The 22,215-nt window shown below is 53.6% G+C and overlaps 1 protein-coding gene across 1 annotated transcript; it reads right to left on the reverse strand.

Annotated features, from left to right (window-relative positions):
* Positions 1–8,116: 8,116 nt before the first annotated feature.
* AQP1 (aquaporin 1 (Colton blood group)) lies at positions 8,117–20,644 on the reverse strand. Its single transcript, XM_055590475.1, has 4 exons — positions 20,183–20,644; positions 9,192–9,356; positions 8,779–8,859; positions 8,117–8,320 (listed from the first exon to the last, which is right to left on the reverse strand). The coding sequence occupies exons 1-4, from the start codon at positions 20,570–20,572 to the stop codon at positions 8,141–8,143; spliced, it is 816 nt and encodes a 271-aa protein (XP_055446450.1). The 5' UTR covers positions 20,573–20,644; the 3' UTR covers positions 8,117–8,140.
* Between the last annotated feature and the right edge of the window lie 1,571 nt (positions 20,645–22,215).

Below are 22,215 nucleotides of genomic sequence, written 5' to 3' on the forward strand. Positions count from 1 at the left end.
TCCACTCCAGTACTATTGCCTGGAAAATCCCATGGACAGAGGAGCCTGGTAGGCTACAGTCTATGAGGTCACAAAGAGTTGGACACGACTGAGCAACTTCACTTTAAAGAGAGAGAGAGAGAGAATGTACTCTTTCTTTCCCACCTAGAGGTGATGTGCAAAATACATGTCTCGTGTGGCAAGGGCACTTATTTACCAAAAGCATTCCACAACTGTTGAGCTGGACAAGATCTTGGAGGTCTTTCATCCTGTTGATGACACTTTAACCCTTTAAGTGCTGAACTGCGGAGAGGTCTAGGGAAGGCTAGAGACTAGAGAAGCACCAGGGTAGCCCGAGACCAGACAGCTATGGGTGAGGGGTAGGGGGAGGTACTTGCAGAACTCAAAACATATAGAGGTTTTTTTTAATATTAACACATACATGCTACTATATATACAATAGATAACCAAAAAGACCTACAGAGAACTATATTCAGTATTTTTTATAATCTATAAGGGAAAAGATTCTGAAAAAGGATATATACATATATATGATGTTGCTGTTGTTTAATCACTAAGTTATGTCTGACTCTTTGCAACCTCATGGACTGTATAGCCTGCCAGGCTCCTCTGTCCATGAGATTTTCCAGGCAATACTGGAGTGGGTTACCATTTCATTCTCCCAGGAATCTTCCCAACCCAGGATCAAACCCACGTCTTCTGCATTGGCAGGTGGATTCTTTACTGTTGATCCATCAGGGAAGCCCTATATATATATATATAAAAAAACTGAATCTCTTTGCTATACACCTGAAACTAACACAACATTGTGTAAATCAACTATACTTCAATTAAAAAAATAAAAATGAAAAACTTAATAGGGAAGAAATTAAAAGGAAATGAATATTTCTAATTCATTAAACCTAAGTTCATGTTTAATATATATTAGTAATATGTTTGACTTGTACTCAACTTGGTGCCATTTAGTATTTAATTTAAGTAAAATTTGTTATTTAAAAATATTTTTGAAAACAAACAAAAAAGAATTGGCGAGGCCATACTAACCCACATGGCCAAAGATCAGTTCTGCCCTGGCCCCATTCCTCATCAATACACTGGAAAAAACAGAAGCATACGCACACATCTATATACTCAGAATAAGGTTTATTAAAATGAAGTAGAGTAATCTAAGCAGGACACACTTGTTACAATTCCTGGGCTCCCTTCCCCTGCGGCCTCTCTGCACACCAGGGCCCGAGGTGTTCGTGGGAACTGTCTCTTGAGGGTCAGGAATGATGGCCCTGTTGGCAAGAGCCTTATTTGCCTTTCCTACTTCCACAATTTCCCCTTTTGAGGCACCAAGGACAGTAAACATCACCACCTGTGGGTCCTCGGCCCCCAGAATTGGCCCCTCCCTGGCCCCCAGATCATAGCAAATTCCACTCATCGTCCTCATTGTATTCTAATCCTAAAGAAAACAAGGCATCATGCCCAGCAGCTCGACCATAAAACATTAATCACTATCTCCTTCCTTGAGAGGCTCCTGTCTAGTGAAGGTGTGACCCCCAGGAGTGATGGAAAAATCCTAATGGCTCAGCACGTGGCCGGGCCACGCTATGGGTGGAGGCTCCTGGCACCAGTCCCTCCAGTGCTTTTCCAGACTGGCTCCTGGCTTTGGTTGCAAGGACACTGAGGGCCAGCCTGGGAACCCCAATAGGGAGTGAGCCCTGTTTGCTTCTACCAAATCTCCAAAAGGCACCATATCCTTGAGGCTAGGTGGCAAATGGATTCCCTAAGCCACCCATAGTCTTTCATTTGGGCCGTCTTGGAGCTCACATGAGCTTTGGAGATGGACAAGGATGCTGGGTTCAGGGAGAGTTATGGGTCTCTAACCCCACTGAAAAATTCTGGAAGAGATGGGAATACCAGACCACCTGACCTGCCTCTTGAGAAACCTATATGCAGGTCAGGAAGCAACAGTTAGAACTAGACATGGAACAACAGACTGGTTCCAAATAGGAAAAGGAGGACATCAAGGCTGTATATTGTCACCCTGCTTATTTAACTTATATGCAGAGTACATCATGAGAAACGCTGGGTTGGAAGAAACACAAGCTGGAATCAAGATTGCCAGGAGAAATATCAATAACCTCAGATATGCAGATGACACCACCCTTATGGCACAAAGTGAAGAGGAACTAAAAGGACTCTTGATGAAAGTGAAAGAGGAGAGTGAAAAAGTTGGCTTAAAGCTCAACATTCAGAAAATGAAGATCATGGCATCTGGTCCCATCACTTCATGGGAAATAGATGGGGAAACAGTGGAAACAGTGTCAGACTTTATTTGTTTGGGCTCCAAAATCACTGCAGATGGTGAGTGCAGCCATGAAATTAAAAGACGCTTATTCCTTGGAAGGAAAGTTATGACCAACCTAGATAGCATATTCAAAAGCAGAGATATTACTTTGCCAACAAAGGTCCGTCTAGTCAAGGCTATGGTTTTTCCTGTGGTCATGTATGGATGTGAGAGTTGGACTGTGAAGAAAGCTGAGCGCCGAAGAATTGATGCTTTTGAACTGTGGTGTTGGAGAAGACTCTTGAGAGTCCCTTGGACTGCAAGGAAATCCAACCAGTCCATCCTAAAGGAGATCAGCCCTGGGTGTTCATTGGAAGGAATGATGCTGAAGCTGAAACTCCAATCCTTTGGCCACCTCATGCGAAGAGTTGACTCATTGGAAAAGACCCTGATGCTGGGAGGGAATGAGGGCAGGAGGAGAAGGGGATGACAGAGGATGAGATGGCTGGATGGCATCACCGACTCGATGGGCATGAGTTTGAGTAAACTCCGGGAGTTGGTGATGGACAGGGAGGCCTGGCGTGCTGTGATTCATGGGGCTGAAAGGAGTTGGACATGACTGAGCGACTGAACTGAACTGAACTGAACTGAACCCCACTGAGGTCTCACAGCGTCTATGTCTGACCAGTTGACTAACCCCAGTCTTGATCCAAAGATCAACTCTTCTCCTGTAGACCTCTCTAGAGCCCTTCACCCTGGAACAGAAGGATATATCAAAAGGAAAATACAACTCTATGTGCATGTGTGTGTGCTCAGTCACTTCACTTGTGTCCAACTCTTTGCAATGTTATAGACTATAGCCCGCCAGGCTCCTCTGTCCATGGGGTTCTCCAGGCAAGAATACTGGAGTGGGTTGCCATGCCCTCCAGTGGGATCTTCCTGACCCAGGGATCAAGCCTGCATTTCCTGCGGCTACTGCACTGCAGGTGGATTCTTTACCACTGAGTCACCAGGGAAGCACATATGAGTTTACAATTATCCCAGATTCCTGGATATTTAGAAACCCAGGACCAACCTGATGCAGGAGGTCATATATATGCGTGACTACAAGGCAACCTTGAGTTGACCTGAGCATTACTCACAGGTCTCTGGCTGATGTCCCCTGTAAAGGACTTTGGAAAAGCATCCAAAAAGGTGTGACTCAGAACAGATGAGGCAATTGTGAAATCACAACTTTTTGCTCTTGTGAGTTTAGTGGAGGGATAAATATTCTAGGATTCAGTAACTGCTGAATTACATCCTGCTTCCTTCTGGGCCAAGTACTGAGGGCACAGCCTTCTGGGCCAACTGAGCCACCTTCCCGTGCAAGTCTCCCCTGAACCATGGGGAGCCCAGTGGAGGAAGCAGCCTGTTATCTGGTCTCAGCATGGATGCAGCTGGGGGAAGGGGGGTTGGTGATATGTGACCACTCCCCTCCATCAAAGCACCTCATGTGTGTAGCGGCTTGAATGCTCAGCAGCTGGGGAACCAAGGCTGAGTCATAGAACATTCCAGGAAATATCCTCTCTTCATTAAATTTTGATGAACAAAACAGACAAGAGTTCTGATTGCTTCAGAAGCTCTGCTTCAATTCAGTTACTCTCCTAAAGCCTCCCCTCTGTGCTGGGCTGGACAGAACATGAGCAGATTTGGGGATGACCCTTGGGAGAAAGAGGACCTAAAGCCCTGAACCCACAGGCTGGAAGATGAGGAGTCTGGGGCAGCCTGGCCCCATATGCTTTTGCCCCCAGGCCTGAATGGTGCATTATTATCCCTCAGGGTGTAGCATTGTCCTGCTCCTTCCCATATATGCTAGTGGGAGAGGACAACTTCTGGATGAACAAGTTTATCAAATATTTTCCTCCCAAATAGAGAGAGGGGCAGTCAGGCCTGAGGGCACTGGCTGGGGCCAGGACCAGAGGAGCAGTCTTGGGCCAGGTGTTAACAATAGGCCCCAAGCAGACACTATATCCAGCTGGCCCCCAAATAAATGGCATTTCTCCTGGTGCTGGAATCCCCTTCAGTCAGTTATTATTTGCCCTTACTTTTTCCTCCAGGAAAAGGAAGCCTAGCTGGCCCAGAAGTAAATGTAGTGGGAGTCTTGACAAATGGGACAGTACCACACAGAAGAAAGAGCCCAATCTTTGAAGCCAGACAGAGCAAATTCAAATCCCAGCTTGGCCACAAACACACTGTGTGGGCTTGGGCAAGTTATTTCATCTTCAGGGCCCTTAGCATCCTCTAGAAAAGGAGGCTGTTATCTCTGCCTTGCAAAGGTATTGTTACGATTAGAAAAGCTGTATGTGAAGTCCAAGGGGAGTTCCTCAACCTCTTCTTCAGGCTCTGTATCCTGACACTAAAATTCTAGAAGTTAAAACTAAACAATTAACTAAGAAAGGCCCTTCTCTAGAATGGTCAGAGGATGGCAAAGGAAGAGCAGGAGTTGAGGTGGGTGTGCCCAGGGCCCCTGATGGGGACTGAGAGGGCTTCACACCTTATCTTGTCTGATGGGGACAAGATAAAGAGATAAGCCCAGAAGGGTGGTGAGAGAGAGTCTCGGCACACCGGCTCGGGTAGGCCTAGCTGCCACAGGCTAGCCCGGACCCTGTTTCCATGGCCTGGCCTGCACCCTCCCACTCATAGCAGCTTGCCCTCAGCCTGGGAGGTGCAGAGGCAGTTTGCATGGACTGAGGGCCTAGCTGTCACTCATAGCAGCCCACTGCACACTGGGATAAGAAAGCCTGCTCCAGCCACACTGACCTCACAACCTCCACAGGCCAAGTTGCCACTGTATCACCATCAGCAAAGCCCCCCTACAGAGGGAGGCAGGACCTGGGCATCTCTTAGAGCAGAGTGGGGGTGCCAGGACCTTCCCAGTCACCTCTGACCTGCCCATGTGGCCCAGTGCGATATCCAGGTTGGTTGTTGCTGGAGTCTCCCAGGCTCTGGCCAGTGCGATATCCAGGTTGGTGGTTGCTGGAGTCTCCCAGGCTCTGGCCCGCCATTATTGGGCACTAGGTTTCCCAATGTACTTGTCCCTATTTTGAGAAACTAGCCCTAAGAGTGTGTGTGTGTGTGTGTGTGTGTGTGTGTGTGTGTGTGTGAGGGGCCTGCATCCAAATATCAGCTTGGCAAAGATCTGTCCTGAGACTCGGGCCTGTCTCTGAGGATCCTTATGCCTCCACTGAATGAGGGTATGCACACCTGCTGTGCCCCCAGTACCAGGGGGCCACATGTGGGATGGGATTTTGTGATCTGAAGAGGGCTGGATGGAGCCTTTCCAGCCTGCACTGACCTTGGGCTACACCAGGACAGGTGTAAAGGCAGGAGCAGACAGAGGGGTCCTTTTCTAGCTTCCTGTCCCTCTGAGGACAGAGGTCAGGCCACTCGGATCTCTTCTGCCCTGGGGATGCCCTGTAGTAGTCTGACAAAAACCAAGGGAAGATGCCCATCCTCACAGAATGTGGCTCATGCTTTCAGAGCAGAGGAACCCTTCACATACACACACACACACACACGCCCCCCGCCCCGCCCCACCCCCCCACCCCCGCCAGGCCCTAAGGAACTGAGGGACTTTTCCCCTCTTACCTGCTGCACGTCACCTTTCCCCAGCCTGCCCTGCACCTGGCACTAACTTCACTCTGATGGGTGAGTCTATCTCCACCTCCACCCCCAGGGCTGAGCCCCCCAGGCAGAGCCCAGACCCAGGGCAGGTGGGTCAGAAATGTGAGAAGGGCCAGAGGAAGTGTGGCCCAGGCAGTCCCTGGTGCTCCCTGGGCTCTGTTCTAGGGAAGGGGTCAGAGGGAACCCTCAAGCTGTCACACTTCAATCCTGCAGGAGCCTTGTGTCCCTCAGATGGAGCTCTGGTTGTGTCCACCCCGTGAGACCAGGGATCCTGGGGTGCAGTGGCTCCCCCTCAGACTGGGCCCAAGTTCTCAGACCCAGAGATCCCTTATGGGAACATGGTGCCCAAAGAAGAAAACCTTCATTCCAAGGAGTCTGGATGACCTATATTATGTTTATTTTCTTAACATATAATGAAATTCCAATTCCAAAGAGACATATATGCAAAGCAGACAGATGCAGGGTCCTGTGTGCAGCAGCCAGAACAGGACAAGATGGAGTGCCCCCCTCTCCCCTCCAAGAGTCCCCTCACCCTTCCTGGCACCTGGCCATTACCCAAGCAGAAATGCAGGATCTGGGTCTAAGAGGGCCCAGTCTCAGAGTCCAGGGACATGGCCCTGGCTGCTAGGCCTGGCCAAATCATCATCTTGCTCCAGGTCCTGGGCCTGTTTCTTTCTCTGTTAAATGGACTAGAAGCGAAATGGAGGAGAGAGTGCATGGATGTCATGATGCGTTGTGACCATTAAGGGCCTCCTGGTCGTCCTGCTGCTTTCAGATCCCTATGTATTGTATCTCTTAGTGTTTGTGTGGCTGTGGGGCATGGGGGGACCTACTCTGGCCATGGTGGAATTGTATGGAATGTGTAGATAGCTGCCCCCACTAACAGACTGTGCTCAGAATTATCCTTGGGCTGCAGCCATAGCTACTTCATTCGGTCAAGACCAATTCTCCTCTCCAAATAAATGAAGAGGGAAGCCTATGGCCTAGGAAGCCTGTGCAGGTCACCCAACTTCCCCCCAGTGCCTCCAACCAGAACCTCTGGAATAAGGGAGGAATCTGCTTCTCCTCCCACCTCGGGATCAGCTTGGGGCTCAGAACCCTCGCTGAGGGTCCAGCAAGGACATCTGTCTCCAGAGGCTGACCTTCAGATGGCCAAGGGTCTTTCAGTCAACACACCCCTACATAATGTTGACCTGTGTCTGCACTGGCAAGAGAAACTGAAGAACCAAATGACGACGAGGGTGATGCAGTGATAGGTGGAAAAGATAAACTACAACTCAGTGAAGGAACGTGGACATTCCTCCCCCTCCCTCAGATGATCTTCATTCTGCAACAGCAGACTGTCCACTCTCAGCCCTGCTCCCCTAGGAACGGGAACTTCCAACGGCTGGCTGACCTATTGCTCTTTGTTTTGGAATATGTGTGCCTATGTACATGTGTTCACATAGATGTGTAGGTTACAACTATATACTGGGCAAGTGGAAGAAGCAGCGCTGGGCCAGACTAGGTCTTCCAGAATGTGCAGTGTGTCTACACTTACAGAATCCTGGAGAGGGGTCTCGGGCCCACGTAGCTCTCCCTACCCCTGCCACTTTACAGATGGAGTCACTGAGTCCCCAAGACTGAGACGTTCCCAAGGTTGTACAGCACCTCCAGAGCTGGGGGAGCAGCCCTGGAAGCCAGCCAGGCTGCAAGGACAGGCTCTGACTGCCTCCTGACCCATCACTGCACTTGGTGGGGTCTCTTCCCCCTCAGAGCATCCCTGGGGCAAGTGCTTGTTACAGGAAAGAGGGCCACGCTCGGAGGCACAAAGCAATCACCGAGGAGCCCCAGGCACCTGTAGCAGGTGAGCTGGTGAGCGATTTGGGGATGGAGGGGGCTTTCTGGCATACCTCCCATCACACTCTGAAAGGACAACTTAGCAAGGTGGGTCCCTCTCTTTCACCTCCTTTGTGACTTCAAGGGAATGGGTGATTGGAAAATCTTGGTCCTCAGGGATCCCCAAAGCCGAGAAAAGGAGAAAGAGAAAGAAGGTGATGGCAACAGTCCCAAATCAGGCTTGGCCACGCAGGCCCTGTGGATCTTCGGGAAGTGACTTTGGCCAGCTTGTCAGAGTGTCTATGATACAGATTTCAGCCCTCCCCTCCCTCTGCCCGCCCCTGCCCCCCACACCCCCCATGTGGATGCCCAGGCCTGGCCCCCTTATTTGGGCTTCATCTCCACCCTGGAGTTGATGTCGTCGGCATCCAGGTCATACTCCTCCACCTGACCGCTGGTCCACACCTTCACGCGGTCTGTGAGGTCACTGCTGCGTGGCGCCAAGATGAAGTCATAGATGAGCACTGCCAGGGCTGCTCCGATGAACGGCCCCACCCAGAAGATCTAGGAACAGACAGCAGACGTGCTCAGGGGGCATCTGATGGGACTTGCTTCCCATGAGAGCCCCGACCCACCCCCCACTGCACAGCTGCTCCCCAACCTGTGCCTGGGACAGAAAAGGCAGTGCTGAACCCCAGCATCTGCAGCCCTCCACCCCCTACAACTGGCCCAAGCCAGGACTTAGGTAGTGATTTTCTTCTTGCTTCTGTGCGACCCAACTCAGCATGCCTGGAATGATCAGACCATGGTCTGATCTGGAAGGGGAAGCTCCCTACACTGTCCTGTCTGAGGTGTGAACCCACCACTTCTGCATCTCAGGTCTCATCTTCCCGAGTTCCTCCCCCTGGCTATCTCTCAGGGCTTCTGTGATGGGAGATGATGTCACAGGGTGGGGGGTGGATCTACCATAAGGCACCAAAGTCTCCCTCCCACCTGCATGGGGCAGCCCTGCGACCCCTTACCCAGTGGTCCTGGAAATTGTGCGTGATCACCGAGGAGCCGAAGGACCGGGCAGGGTTAATACCGCAGCCGGTGTAGTCTATCTGTGGGAGGGAAGGGTCAGGGGGAACAGGAGAGGAGATGGAGAGAAAGAGACAGAGGGAGAGGGAGGGAGAGGGTGACATGGAGGAAGAAGACCAGAGGGGAAACAGGGCAGTGACCATCAGACCTGGAAGGATGGTCAGCCAGGCCCTGTGCCTCCCTCTCCAGGGCAGCTGGTCCCCCAACCCGTGGAATGAGCCCTGTCAGAGTCCCACCCCCTGCCCTCAACAGGACACCCTCAGCAGCCTGGCTCCACCCTCCCCACCAGCACTCCTACTTGGGAAATCCCTACCCCGCGCCCCCCCCACTCCCCCCCACTCCCGCCGCCACTCACCGCCAGCAGGTGTCCCAGGGCCACAGAGAAGCCAATGGCCAGGGGCCCAGAGCCCCCGAGGTCGCGGCGCCTCCGGTCGGTGGTGGCCAGCACGCACAGCACCAGCTGTAGAGTCCCGATGATTTCAATGCCCAGGCCCTGGCCCGAGTTCACGCCAGGGGCCAGCTGTAGGAGAGAGGGGCAGCAAGGCTCAGTGAGCAGAGTGGTGAGGGTGGAGTCCCAGGGCCCCCAGGCCCGGGCACCAAAGGCCAGACCCTCAGTGCCCTCAGAGCCCATTGCATCCACCACACTCAAGCACATACAGCCAGCAGTGCACATCAGGCCTTGGCCCCTCCCACACCTGTTGAGGAAGAACCAGCTTGTCCTAAACATGTGGGAGAATGTCCCACAGCATTCTCCCCAGAGGCCAGAGAGGCCTGGAGGCGGATGGTGCTTCTGCATCCACCTACCTCCAGATCAGGGTACCCTGGGGTACCAAGGCCATAGGTGACAGGCAAGCCCTAGACATGGGAAGAGATGATCAGGGACATTCAGGGACAGTCAAAGAAGAAGAGGAGAAAATGGGTGGGAGGGCCCAGCTGGAGACGTTTCTGCTTACCCTCACATCTTGAGCATTCCACCCCATCCCCTGCAAAGCTGGAAAGGGACTTCGGCAGTTAGCTGGCCGCAGATTCCCGTGTCCATCTCTCCCTTGAGCCTGTGTTCCTTGCAGCCCCCACCTCTGTCTCCTTCCCACCTCTGTCTGTCTCTCCCTTCTGCTGTCTCTCTCCCATTTCCTCTGGGCCCCACCCTCCCTATCTGCCCCCTCCTTCTCCCTCCTGGCCACACAGGCCCCGCCACCACCGTCTGGCTCCCACTTGCTCCTAGGCCACTTTTAGAAACATGACTCATGGAAAAAGAAGGGAATGGGAGCTGCCATGAGGTCACCAGAGCCCTCCCTCTGTAGCTGCAGCCAGGAGACCCCTCCCCAAGGAGCCCCTGCACCATCCCCCTATGTGGGGTTCGGTCCCAGGGGCCAAATATGCCCACACAGGGGACCTGGGCCACGTGGGCCAAGGCCCACTCACAAATATGCCTGGATGTGACCACAGAGGCTGCCTTCTCCCAGGCAGGGCTGGTGTGTCCAAATAAGATTGAACTTGAACCTTCTTCCTGAGCGGGGTGGAGGTGTCTCCAAGGCTACGGGGCATTTTGCAGAATCCTAGGTGGAGGGCACCCCTCCACCATTCAGAGGTTTTCACAGCCCCACCCTGAGGCCATCTTAAAAGAACAATTCTCTTCCCGCCTTTGTCTGCCACCCTGGATCACAGGGAAAATGACTCATATCCCCTCCCCTCCATTGCAGCCCAAGCTCTGCGCGCCTTTCCTGGCCGACCCCAGGGCTGCAGCCCCTCAGCTCAGCCAGCACTCTGGGAAGTACCCAGCTTTCTTTGCACCCCAGTGTGGGGCTGTAGAGGTGACCCTGAGTTCAGGTCCCTACTCTCCTACTTGCTGGCCCTATGACCATGGTCTTGCCTGTCTCTGGTCCTCAGTTTCACCACCTGTAAAGTAGATCTAATTTTTCCTTCACCATTCTCCAGAGAGGCCAGAGGTTCTAAGGCATGGGGTGGAGGGAGAGGGGCTGTCTTGGGGCATTTGGAAAGGGTTGCAGAGGCAGGTGGGCTCAGGATAGTTGTTGTGGCTTTGTTCTGGTTCTTTCTCTTATCCTCAGAACTAGGTGGGGCAGGCAGAACAGGAGGGGCTGTGCTGCTCAGGAGTGTGGACAATAGAGTGAGGCCCACCTGGAGCAGAGACAGGCTCCACGGAGGCCAGGCTGATGAGGCCAGGCAACTTGCACCAATGCCCATCATATTCACACCTGCCGCTGCCCTCCATGTCTGAGCGCTCGGGAAGCTCAGGGCTCCTCCTCCCACACGCCTCCACACGTTCTCCTTTGCTCTCCAGGGTTGGCCTAATTGCTAGCTGGCAGGAGTCCCGAAACCAGCCCTTCCACTCTGATTAATGGAATGATCGCTCTAAGTGGCTCCTGCCTCATACTCCTCATCCCCACCGCACTCATCACAGATGTGGTCTGGGCGAGCTCATCTCTCCCCGGGTTCTTAACCACATCTCAGCATCTCAGCTCCTGCTCTGCCCAAGGACATCACTTTCCACGCAAAGAGAGCAGACCAGGGGCCCTGGTGCCATGCCCAGTCCACAAGAAGTGATACCTGCCCTGGGGACTCTAAGATATACCTCATCCTAGCGGCCCAGAGCCCTTAGAATTTGACTGCCCAGAACCACATGGGTTAGTAAATTTCCTCTCCCTAAACCCATTACCATTTGTATGCAGGTCAGGAAGCAACAGTTAGAACTGGACATGGAACAGACTGGTTCCAAATAGGAAAAGGAGGACGTCAAGGCTGTATATTGTCACCCTGCTTATTTAACTTATATGCAGAGTACATCATGAGAAATGCTGGGCTGGAAGAAGCACAAGCTGGAATCAAGATTGCCAGGAGAAATATCAATAACCTCAGATATGCAGATGACACCACCCTTACGGCAGAAAGTGAAGAGGAACTAAAGAGACTCTTGAAGGCTGAAAGAGGAGAGTGAAAAAGTTGGCTTAAAACTCAACATTCAGAAAACGAAGATCATGGCATCTGGTCCCATCACTTCATGGGAAATAGATGGGGAAACAGTGGAAACAGTGTCAGACTTTATTTGTTTGGGCTCCAAAATCACTGCAGATGGTGAGTGCAGCCATGAAATTAAAAGACGCTTACTCCTTGGAAGAAAAGTTATGACCAACCTAGATAGCATATTGAAAAGCAGAGACATTACTTTGCCAACAAAGGTCCGTCTAGTCAAGGCTATGGTTTTTCCTGTGGTCATGTATGGATGTGAGAGTTGGACTGTGAAGAAAGCTGAGAGCTGAAGAATTGATGCTTTTGAACCGTGGTGTTGGAGAAGACTCTTGAGAGTCCCTTGGACTGCAAGGAAATCCAACCAGTCCATTCTGAAGGAGATCCAACCAGTCCATTCTGAAGGAGATCAGCCCTGGGTTTTCTTTGGAAGGAATAATGCTAAAGCTGAAACTCCAGTACTTCGGCCACCTCATGCGAAGAGTTGACTCATTGGAAAAGACTCTGATGCTGGGAGGGATTGGGGGCAGGAGGAGAAGGGGATGACAGAGGATGAGATGGCTGGATGGCATCACTGACTCGATGGACGTGAATTTGAGTAAACTCTGGGAGTTGGTGATGGACAGGGAGGCCTGGCGTGCTGTGATTCATGGGGTCGCAAAGAGTCGGAAACGACTGAGCGACTGAACTGAACTGAACTGAAACCCATTACCACCGCTGCCATTAGCAAGAAGCCTCCCCTGATTGCTTCTACGATCTCCTCTCTTTGAACTGCCTAAGAAGTTGTGCTACTTACATCTGAAAAAAAAAAAAAAATCATTGATCATTCCAAATTGAAATGATAATTTAAGGTCTGCTGAAATTTGACGTCCAGAAAACAGCAAGCGAAAATTCAGACCCTATGTTCCGATTTTGTTACTATTGTTATTTCATCTCTTTAAGTCGTTTCTTACTCTTTAAGACCCCATGGATAACCCGCCAGGCTCCTTCTGTCCATGGGATTCTCCAGGCAAGGATACTGGAGCTGGTTGCCATTTCCTTCTCCAGGGGATCTTCCCAGACCAGGGATCGAACCAGCATCCCCTGTTTGACAAGCAGATTCTTTACTGCTGAGCCACCTGAGAAGCCCATGTTTCTGTTTACAACCTACCGATTTTGACACAATTGCATAAATAGGGCTAATCCCAGTTGTGGTTACTTGTTATTGAAAAAAAGTTTGTACATCCCCAGAGCCTTTTGCCCAGCCCGGGTCTTATATTTCACTAATTAAGGCCAAAACAAAACAAAACCAAAAAAAAGTAACAATTTTCTGAACACAAGTATAAATAAGAGAAAAGCCACACATTTAATCTTAAGCATCAGAGAGATGTAAACTCTCCAGTTTTGTATCAAACCCACTGAAGCCCACTCTCAGGGGCCAATTCAGATTCCTCCATCAATTCCAATTCAGCATCAAGAAGTTTTCTCAGGTCCCTGGCTGGAATTAACTTCTGCTTTCACTCATCAAGCCCTCACTGAACAGCCTGCAAATCTTGCAGAGAAATAACCTTTTTGCCTCTTATCGGGTGCCTCAGAACCCCTGGCCTGGGAGCTCAGTGGGGCAGAATGTGGACATCTTCTCATCTCCCTGCCCAGACCTCAATGGGACACTTACTGTGTGGAGACAGGAGGGGCAGACAAGGACATTTCTTGGAGGCCCAGTGGTTAGGACTCTGCACTTTTCACTGCTGAGGGCCTGGGTTCGATTCCTGGTCAGGGAAGTAAGATCCCACAAGCTGTTCGGTGTGTCCCCTCTCCCCCAAAAGAAGTGGCAGATTATGTTAATTTTCTTGCATTTCTACCCACTCTAGAGGGAAGTTCTCTGGAGTCAGGGCTGGTTCATTTGCTTTCTAGCTGGGAGACTGCAGGCCAGTATTAGTCTCTACAGACCTTGCAGGACAGCATGCTCAAGACTCTGTGAGATTACAGACGGTGAGGTCAAGGCCTGGGAAGGAGATGGTAATGCCAGAATTCTTGCCCCAGAGTCTATGCTGCCTACGCTCACAGTCAAAGGTGCTGGCTGCCTATGCACGTGGCTGAAGGTCCTGTCTGTTGCCACCTTAGACTGAGGAGCTGGCAGAAGATGTTCTGTAGCTGCCAGGGTGCCCCAGGCCCCAGGGTGGCACAGAGCCGACCTCTCCAGGCAATGAACTTCAAACCCTCCTCTCCCTGCTGCCCATAAGCAGACTGACCAAAGTGACTCCTGCCCAAGACCCCAGCATGACCTGAGCATCCTGGGGTCCCACCTTTCCTGAACCAGGCCTGGCGGGGCTCTGGGCATCCATTAAAGAACAAGACATCAAGGACCACCCCACCCACCCACCGCCTGCGGGACTCAGTATCCCAGTGAGGGGGATCTCACTGAGCCCCTCCCCAAGTATCACCCTTCCATCGGTGATTTTTCAAGCGCACATGTGCCTCTGGGTATCCACGGCTTTGTGTGTCTCTCTGCATTGCTCTCTGCAGAGTCTCTGGGTGACCACATATGTCCAGATGTGACTCTTTTCTTTTTCCTTAGACATTAAGAGGTTTATTAGACACTAAGTAAGTGAAAAGTCTGTCCAACAGTTATAAAAGTTCTCAACCTGTACGCACTAAAGAATACAACCTAAAAATAGATGACACAAAAGTTGACAGAATTACAAAAAGAAAATGATCGATCCACTACCAGAGTGAAGGGGTTTACAACCTCCCTTAGAAACCGATGGAGGGAAGTGTCAATAACATAAACAGCAAGAACAGGGAACCCCATACACCCTGCACTTCCAAATTCAAGAATACACCCTCTTTTTCAGCCCACGGGGGACACTCGAACTAGTCACATATTAACCCTATTAGGCGGGAAGCCGTCTCTTGCAGAGGTGGGCTCTGGGGCAGGGTGGGGGGAGGGCACTCTGTGTGGCCTCGTGGGTCTGTGTTGTGTGTCTAGTGGTATTTCTGCGTTGTCACCCTGTCCCCGTGTGCTGTGCTCCCACGTACAGGTCCACTGCTGGCTGGGGATGGGGGAGGAGAAGGGATGGAAGCACCCTTGAGTAAGAGAGAAAGAAGGAGGTCTCAAGGCGCCCTTTATTTGCTCTCAGAAGCCATTTCATCTTCCTGACAAGGAACAATACACAAAGCAAGGGCTTCCTCCTTCCCTCCCTCCTTCTTTCCTCACTTGGGGGCAGCCCCCGCCTTCCCGCTCGGGAAAGGAAGAGGTGCTATTGAGGGGCCCCCCTCCACCCTCCTAGGGTCCCAGGGCTAGAGGGGGACCACCCAGGCTTAAAAAGGTGCTTCCCGCCCACCCGTGTGTGTGTGTGCGTGCCCGTGTGCATCATATCGTTGTGACTGTGCATACACACATGGGTGCCAGTGCAGCGTAAGTATGTGCAATTTGCAGAGATTTTCAAGGGTTGTAGGCAGGCAGCTGGGGTCACAGTCCTGCTCCACCATCACCTGCTACACAATCTTGAGTGACTCCACCCATCTGTGAGCCGTGGTTTCCTTATCAGTAAAATAGAGGCCTCAGCCCAGATTATAGCCCCAAACTGTCTCTAAGATTCCTTCCTGCCTGACATGGACCCCTTCCCCCATGACCTGCAGTCATCCTCCAGGCTAGGGTCCTGAGTGCAGGATTCCTACCTGGCTGCGTGAATGGCCGGTCTCCGTACAGCACAGAGCCTGTCATAGGGCCTCCCGCCCACCTGGAATGTTAGATGGCCCCCACCACTGCCCCCCCACAAGAGCCACATGCCCCAGGGCCATGGCTGCCCAACACACCCTACCTGCACAGCCCTGGTGACCAGGAACTTACTGATTTGGAAGCTGTCCCTCCCCAATTTAAAATAGTAAGTTCTTTCTTTACCCTGAGCAGACACCAGCCCCAGGTTGTCCTGATGGTGGGGTTTCGGGCACTGAAAGGACGTGCTCATGGGGATGGGCATTTTCCCACCTTTTCTACCAGCTTGTGAGTTGTTTTCAGCCTCAGGGTGTACTCGTCCACTGGCCCGCAGCTCCTCGGTTGTGTGAAGAGAGCCCCTCACTCACCCCCGGGGAACCACCTGGGTTAAGGAGCCCCTCTGAACCCAGACAGAGGGTCTGGCTAAGGGAATTTTCCTGCCCTTATCTGCAGCTGTGTGGGCTCTGCCCACACAGGGCTCAGATACATCTGTTCTTCCAGAGGGCAGGGACCATGCCCCCAGGGGGGCTCTGCCAGCAAGAATCAAGGGCTCCCTGTGCCTCCAGGAAAGCTTGCCCAAGCCAGTCTTCAAGGTGCAGGCAGGGGGCATGTCTGAGGTGCTTGGGGAAAGCCCTCGGTGGGTAAGGCTAAAGGCACCCTGCTGGGTGGGGCCCTAGAGAAAGTGGGGAACACCATGTGGGCCTGAGGTCAGGTTAGGGGAGACTGCATGGGATTGGCCTGCAGTGAGCTAATGCAGTGAGGGAAGGCTGTGACCTGGGTTGGGGAGAACAATGGAACAAGGTGAATCCCCTCAGACTGAGGGACCCTGGTGGGCCGTATCCCCTCTCAGGGCATAGTCTCTTCAGAGGAGGATTCCCAGAGCAAGCCCTGGTTAGGGGCCAGTGTCGGAATGGACGATATGGGGCTGGCAGGCGCGGCTCCAAGGGCTTTAATGGGGGAAACTGCCTCAGAATTTTCCATGGTGAGGCAAGTCTCCACCGCAAAGCTTCTGCCTCTCTCTGCGCCTTCCCCCTCATTGGGCTCTGGCTGGAAACAGTAATTACACGTCCCATCTGTGGCACCACCACCCAGCCCCCAGCCCACTCCCTGGACAGGGCCGTCGGAAAACTGGCTTCCCTTTCCCCAGTCCACCCTCAACTCCGGGGGAGGCGGAGGGCCCTCAACACTGGAAGAACTGGTGGCATGGGGAAGAGGGGTTAGGGAGTCGGGGGCACTCTCATTCTGTGGTTGGGGAAACTGAGGCTCAGGAAACTGGGGAAGCAGAAAGTTTGGGGCTAAAGTCAGGTGCAAGATGCAACAAGTAGAAGAGGTTCTCCAGGCAGTCAGGCTCAGCATCAACGGTGTTGAGAAAAGACCCCGGAAAAGGGAGGTTTGCACTCTGCTTGAGCTCCCAAAGGGGCTGAATTCACAGGCTCTGGGACGCAGGCAGACACTGACCTGAACCCTGAACTCTCATTGTTCTCTAGAGCCCCAGTCTCCCACCAGGACCCACCCCCTACCCAACCCCACATCAGCCACACCCTGTGATTCTCAGGCCATGACCTCCTCTGCTGGAAACCCCTTCCCTCCACCCTGGAATCTCTACTTTTAGGCTCCCGGGACACCTCCTCCCTGAAGGCCTCCTGGCCCTCATCGCAGCTCGAGGTCAGAAGTTCCCAGGTGCCCTGACACGTCTTATCACACCTGCCTCCTGCCCCCTATCATTGACAGATGTGCAGCGGCCTTATCTTGCTCGGGACCATGGACTCCTCAGAGCAGGGAGCGGCCTGACTCAGCCCCGAATTTAGTCTGCAGTAGTGAAAGTCATGTTTACAGTGAACATGGGTGAGCAAGCAAGAGAGGGGAAGAGCGAACAGAGCCAGTGAGTGGTCAGAATTTCAAGGTTCAAGAGCATCTTCCACTTCCCAGCGCCCAGCCACGCCTTGCAATATACCCATTCCACAGATGGGACCTGGGACCACACAGATGAGGTGGCTTGCCTGAAATCACACTGTATTAGTAGCTGAACTAGGGCAGGGCAGGCCAGGCACCAGCCACTGCCTCTGTCTTTCACTCTAGAAATAAACTCAGGGTCTGGCTTTGAGAACCAGCTAGGATGTGGCAGGATGGAGAGAGGTCCACGGTTGCTCCAGGGCATATCCTGAGCCCTGACTCAGTGAGGAGAAAGTTTTCGCCAACATATCCCCATGGGACACCCCCTGACTCACTCCAACCACTTCCTGCCACTTCTTTTCCCTATTTTCCTTGAAAATCTCCATGCCAACGACTGGTTTGGGTTTGGAGAGGCCCGGGACTCAAGGGGCTAGGGGAAACCTCTCCCAGAGCCTGGAGGAAAGAGCATGTCACCTGCTGTGTAGACTGGTCTCCGCCCTTCTTGAGGCATTGAGGCCACCTCCCAGGTCCCTTTAGATCCCAAGCTCAGTGTTCTGAACCCTTTCTGAGTTCTTCAGCCCAAGACACGTGTTTCTGGACCCTAAACTTCCATGGTGGGGCCAGGGCAGTCCCTGGGCTCCCACCACAATGTTCGCTGCCCTTATGTTCAGCCTGGCACTTCTTGGGCTCCTCTTAGCCAGCCCCTCCTGCGAAGAGAGATAAACTCAAGTCCACAAAGTGAGCTTGCTGGTAGTATGGGTGTGACCAAGAGATATCAAAGAGACCTAGGTCCCCTCTTGGAGACTTAAGGGCTCTCAGCTCCAAGAAAGTCAGCAAGTAAGCAGCCAGGCCTTGAACTCAACTTGTCTGCTTCCCTGCTCAGGGTTGGGTTCCCTTTTCTCCCTCTCTTGCAACCCACCCAGCTCAGGTATTGGGGAGACTGGAAAAATGGAGGCTGGCAAGGGAAAAAGACACTGAATCAGGGTGTGGCCAGATCAAGATTGCACAGGGATGCTTGCCCTCCTCAAGCCTGCCTGGGATGCCTGTGTGAGAGAACAGAGTCACCAGCAGATGCCTGGCCTGACTCACCCTTGAGAAGGAAGGTCAAGAGGGGGCCAGAAGGCCTGGGGTGACTCTATTCCTCCCCAGGAAGGATCCTTCCCCTTGCCCATCATACCCAGCTGAGCCCCGAGGTGATCCTGACACTACTCCGTGGGCACGCCCTGAGGTCGCCCAGCTCTGCCCCCACTAGAGACAGAGCTGGAGGACCTTACACCCACGGAGACCACATCTTCCTTGACTAAAGTTTAAACTCCAGCCAGAAGGGCTAACCTTCAGTCCTGGACTGGGTGAGGTGTCACGGTGACACAAGGAGTGCTAATCCCTGCTTGGCAGGGTCATGCCAACTGCCCTCTGCACGGACCTTCGCAGCTGAATCTGGACTTTGGCTGGGAAGCGGGAGGACGGTTGCTTGTCTAATCACCCGCCACTCTCTGTGGAGCCTCTGGCTGCCTCCCTCACTGTCCCCACACCCGCCTGCCCTGCCCAGGTCCCGCCAGCCCAGATCTGATCTGATTCCTTCTCTCTCCCTCCCTGTGAAAACACCTCCTCGGGCACTCTGAGACCTCCTCCAAGCCTTCCTCGGCCTCTCAGGCCAAATTTTCCCCCTGCTGTGGCCCAAGCCAGGTCTGAGTTTGCACTTGGCTGAGGGTCTGGAAAAGCCCAGGTCGGCGACAGCAGGCAGCTGCCTGCCAACGGCCAATTAGCTGTGCTAAGCGGCCCGGGAGGAATTCTTTTCCACAGCTTCCACCCAGTCGCCCACATCTGCTTATCATGAGTGCCCCCAGGTCAGGCCTGAGCAGTGGGCACACACAGGTATGCACTCACTTCCAGACACACTCACACCGCAGCACTGACACGCTCACAGATACACTTTCAGAAGTAACACAGCCAGCTTTCACAGGTTCGGAGACCCATGCCGGCATCCACGTGTGCACACACTGCTCACAGACACAAATACACGCGCCACACCTCTCTGCGTCCGGTGATAGACAGCGGACCCAGAGATGGAAGATGTCCATCTCCATCAGAGTGGAGGCGAGATGTCCCTGCTCCGGCCCCCACCCTTTGCTGCAAAGGTGGAAAGGAAAGTCACCTGCAGGCTGTCCTGAAACTGTTTTCACCTCCCGTCTTTGTCCCATTCCCGGAGCCAGCAGAGCAAGAGGAGCTTTTTCTTTGAAGGCAGTTTGTTTGAGGACCTGTGTGAAGGTGGGGCTGCCTGGATGCTCGAGGAGCCCCCCTGGGAGAGTTTCGCTCACACAGGACTGTGTGACCAGCTGCAGACATGCGGGACATGTGGTCCAGGGAGACTGGGGGCAGCAGGCAAAGTGTAAGAGGGTCCAGGTTGCATGGGGGGAGGGAGCCGCTGCCCAGATGGGGCTGAGGGGAGGGAGGGGAAGAAACTGCAGCCCCGGGGTGAGGATCTGCTGGCCCCACTGTTAGCTGACTCCAGAGCTTATTCCCCACAATAGAGACCTGCAGGGGACATTGGCAAGACCATTATGCTCTGGGTCTCAGCTTCCCACAGTGCCTGGCAGAAAACAGGCTCTGGACGGGGGGCATAGCTGAGTTCCAGGTACAGCTCTGCTTGACCTCCAGCAACCTCTCATCCTCTCTGTTCCTCAGTGTCCCCGTCTGCACAATGGGTGGAGGATGAGACAGACCCATCTCAGCACCATTCTAGAGCCCCCAGAGCCTGGGGCCACCCCACTCACCGCATTGAGGCCAAGCGAGTTGTCAGGCAGAGAGGAGGTGATGCCCGAGAGGATGGCAGTGGCAACGATGGCCCCCACGCACTGGGCAATGATGTACATGATGGCCCGGAGGACACTGATCTGGCAGCTGAGCAGGAGCCCCAGTGTGACGGCTGGGTTGAGGTGGGCACCGCTGATGTGGCCCACGCTCTGGGCCAGCGTGGCGATGCTCAACCCAAAGGCCAGTGACACCTTCACATTATCCTGGACTGCACCTGTCGTCTGGTTGCTCTTTATTGGGTAGTGGAAGCCCAGGGCTGAACCGATGCTGATGAAGATGAAGAGGATCATGGCCAGGAACTCGGCCACCACCGCCCTCCAAAAGAGCTTCTTCTTGAACTCGCTGGCCATGCTGGCAGGGGGCTTGGCTTGAGACCGCTGCCTGGTGCTCGCCTCCCTCTGAGAACTGAGCCACAGCCCGGGCTGGGCCTATTTATAGGGCCCCGGGGGGAGGAGAAGGGGGGAGCACAAAGGGAGGAAGGCCTCTCCTTGCTCCTGGCCCGCCCCACACCACACAGGCCTCCTCTCAGCGATGGATGCAGACACAGCTCTGCTGTCGGACTGCCAACTTTTTTTCCCTTCCTCCTCTCTCCCCTCCCTCCCTCTCTCCCTCCGCCCTCAGCCCTGCCCAGCCCGAGGAGGCAGGCAGGAGGCAGCCACTGCTCTAATAGGCTTTGAGAAATTCCTCCAAGTTGGCCCCACTCAGGGGGCCAGAGAAATCCAGGTGTCCCCGCCCTGTGTGCAAAGCTCAGGGGGTGCCGGAGGGCAAAACCAGGCCTCCGGATGGACAGGGCGGGGTGAGGGGCAGGGATCAGCAGGTGGACGTTGCCCTCCAGGAGGCGGGCACCGTGACCCTGCTGGCCTGGCATCCCCATCCCACTCCAGAGTGACGTTAGCCTGGAGCCCACAGGTCCTGGGGTTGCTAGGGGCTATCTGCGCCTCCTGCACCTGGTTCAGACCTGGCCACTGGATGTCACTGTAGGAATAGCCCAGGGCCCCCAGCCCCACCAGCCAGATCTCAGCTGATGGAGACACGGCAACACCAGAGGGTACAGAGAGCTTGTCTGTGACCACCCCCGACACTCTGTTCAAGGGCAGGCCTGAGATAGGTGAGGATATGGAAGGCCCCCACTCTGGGAGCCCTCAAACTTCTGGGGCAATTTGAGCAAATGATCTCGGGGCAGGAGCGGGGAAATGAAGGCAGGTGAGGATATTCGTCTCAAAGACTGTCAAGCTGGCGGACCCTAGGGGAGACAGAAGGAATGGCAGACTAACCTGGAGACGGGAGGCCTGTGGTTGGCAGTGGGGAGGAGGGAGCATGAAAGTGAGGGATGGAAAGACCCAGAGAAAAGGAAGAGGAAAAGGAGATAGACAGAGAGGAAGAGAGACAGAGAGAGAAGGATGGACAGAGAAGCAGAATCAGCAAAAATGGAAGTGAAAGGGGTAGATCCCCAGGCAGAGACAGGGAGGCTGGTCTGGCTGAGTAAGAGAGACAGAGAGGGCGTGCAGGGTGAAGACACAAGCTGGAAAGAGGGGAGAAAGGACTGGACCCAGAGGCAGGAGTCTGAAAGAGAAAGATGAGCGAGCAGGAGGAGTTGGGGGAGGGATCAGACAGTGTCCCCAGCAGGGGAGGGGCAGGGACTGCTCTGCAGACCATCCACACCCCTACCCCGCCCCGTAGTCCAGCCTCTACTCTGTGCGTCCCCAAACCAGACGCCCGGAGGCAGCCAAGGAAATGAGAAGAAACTGGATCCCTGGGCCAGGAGCCCAGTGAGGAGCCACCAGCCTGCTACGCATTATCCTGTGAGAAGAGGAGCCAGGTGGGACCCTAGGTGAGGTTGACCCAGGAGGGAGGGGTCTTCCTAGCCCTCTCCTACCTGCCTCACCACAGCCCTTCCTCATTTACACCACGAGAATGCTGGCTTCTCCCCATTTTACAGGTGGGAAACTGAGGCCCAGTGAGGGGAAGGGCTTCTCGGAATTCTGTGTGTGTC

Source organism: Bubalus kerabau, chromosome 8 (assembly GCF_029407905.1).
Source record: "Bubalus kerabau isolate K-KA32 ecotype Philippines breed swamp buffalo chromosome 8, PCC_UOA_SB_1v2, whole genome shotgun sequence".
Classification (NCBI taxonomy): Eukaryota; Metazoa; Chordata; class Mammalia; order Artiodactyla; family Bovidae; genus Bubalus; species Bubalus kerabau.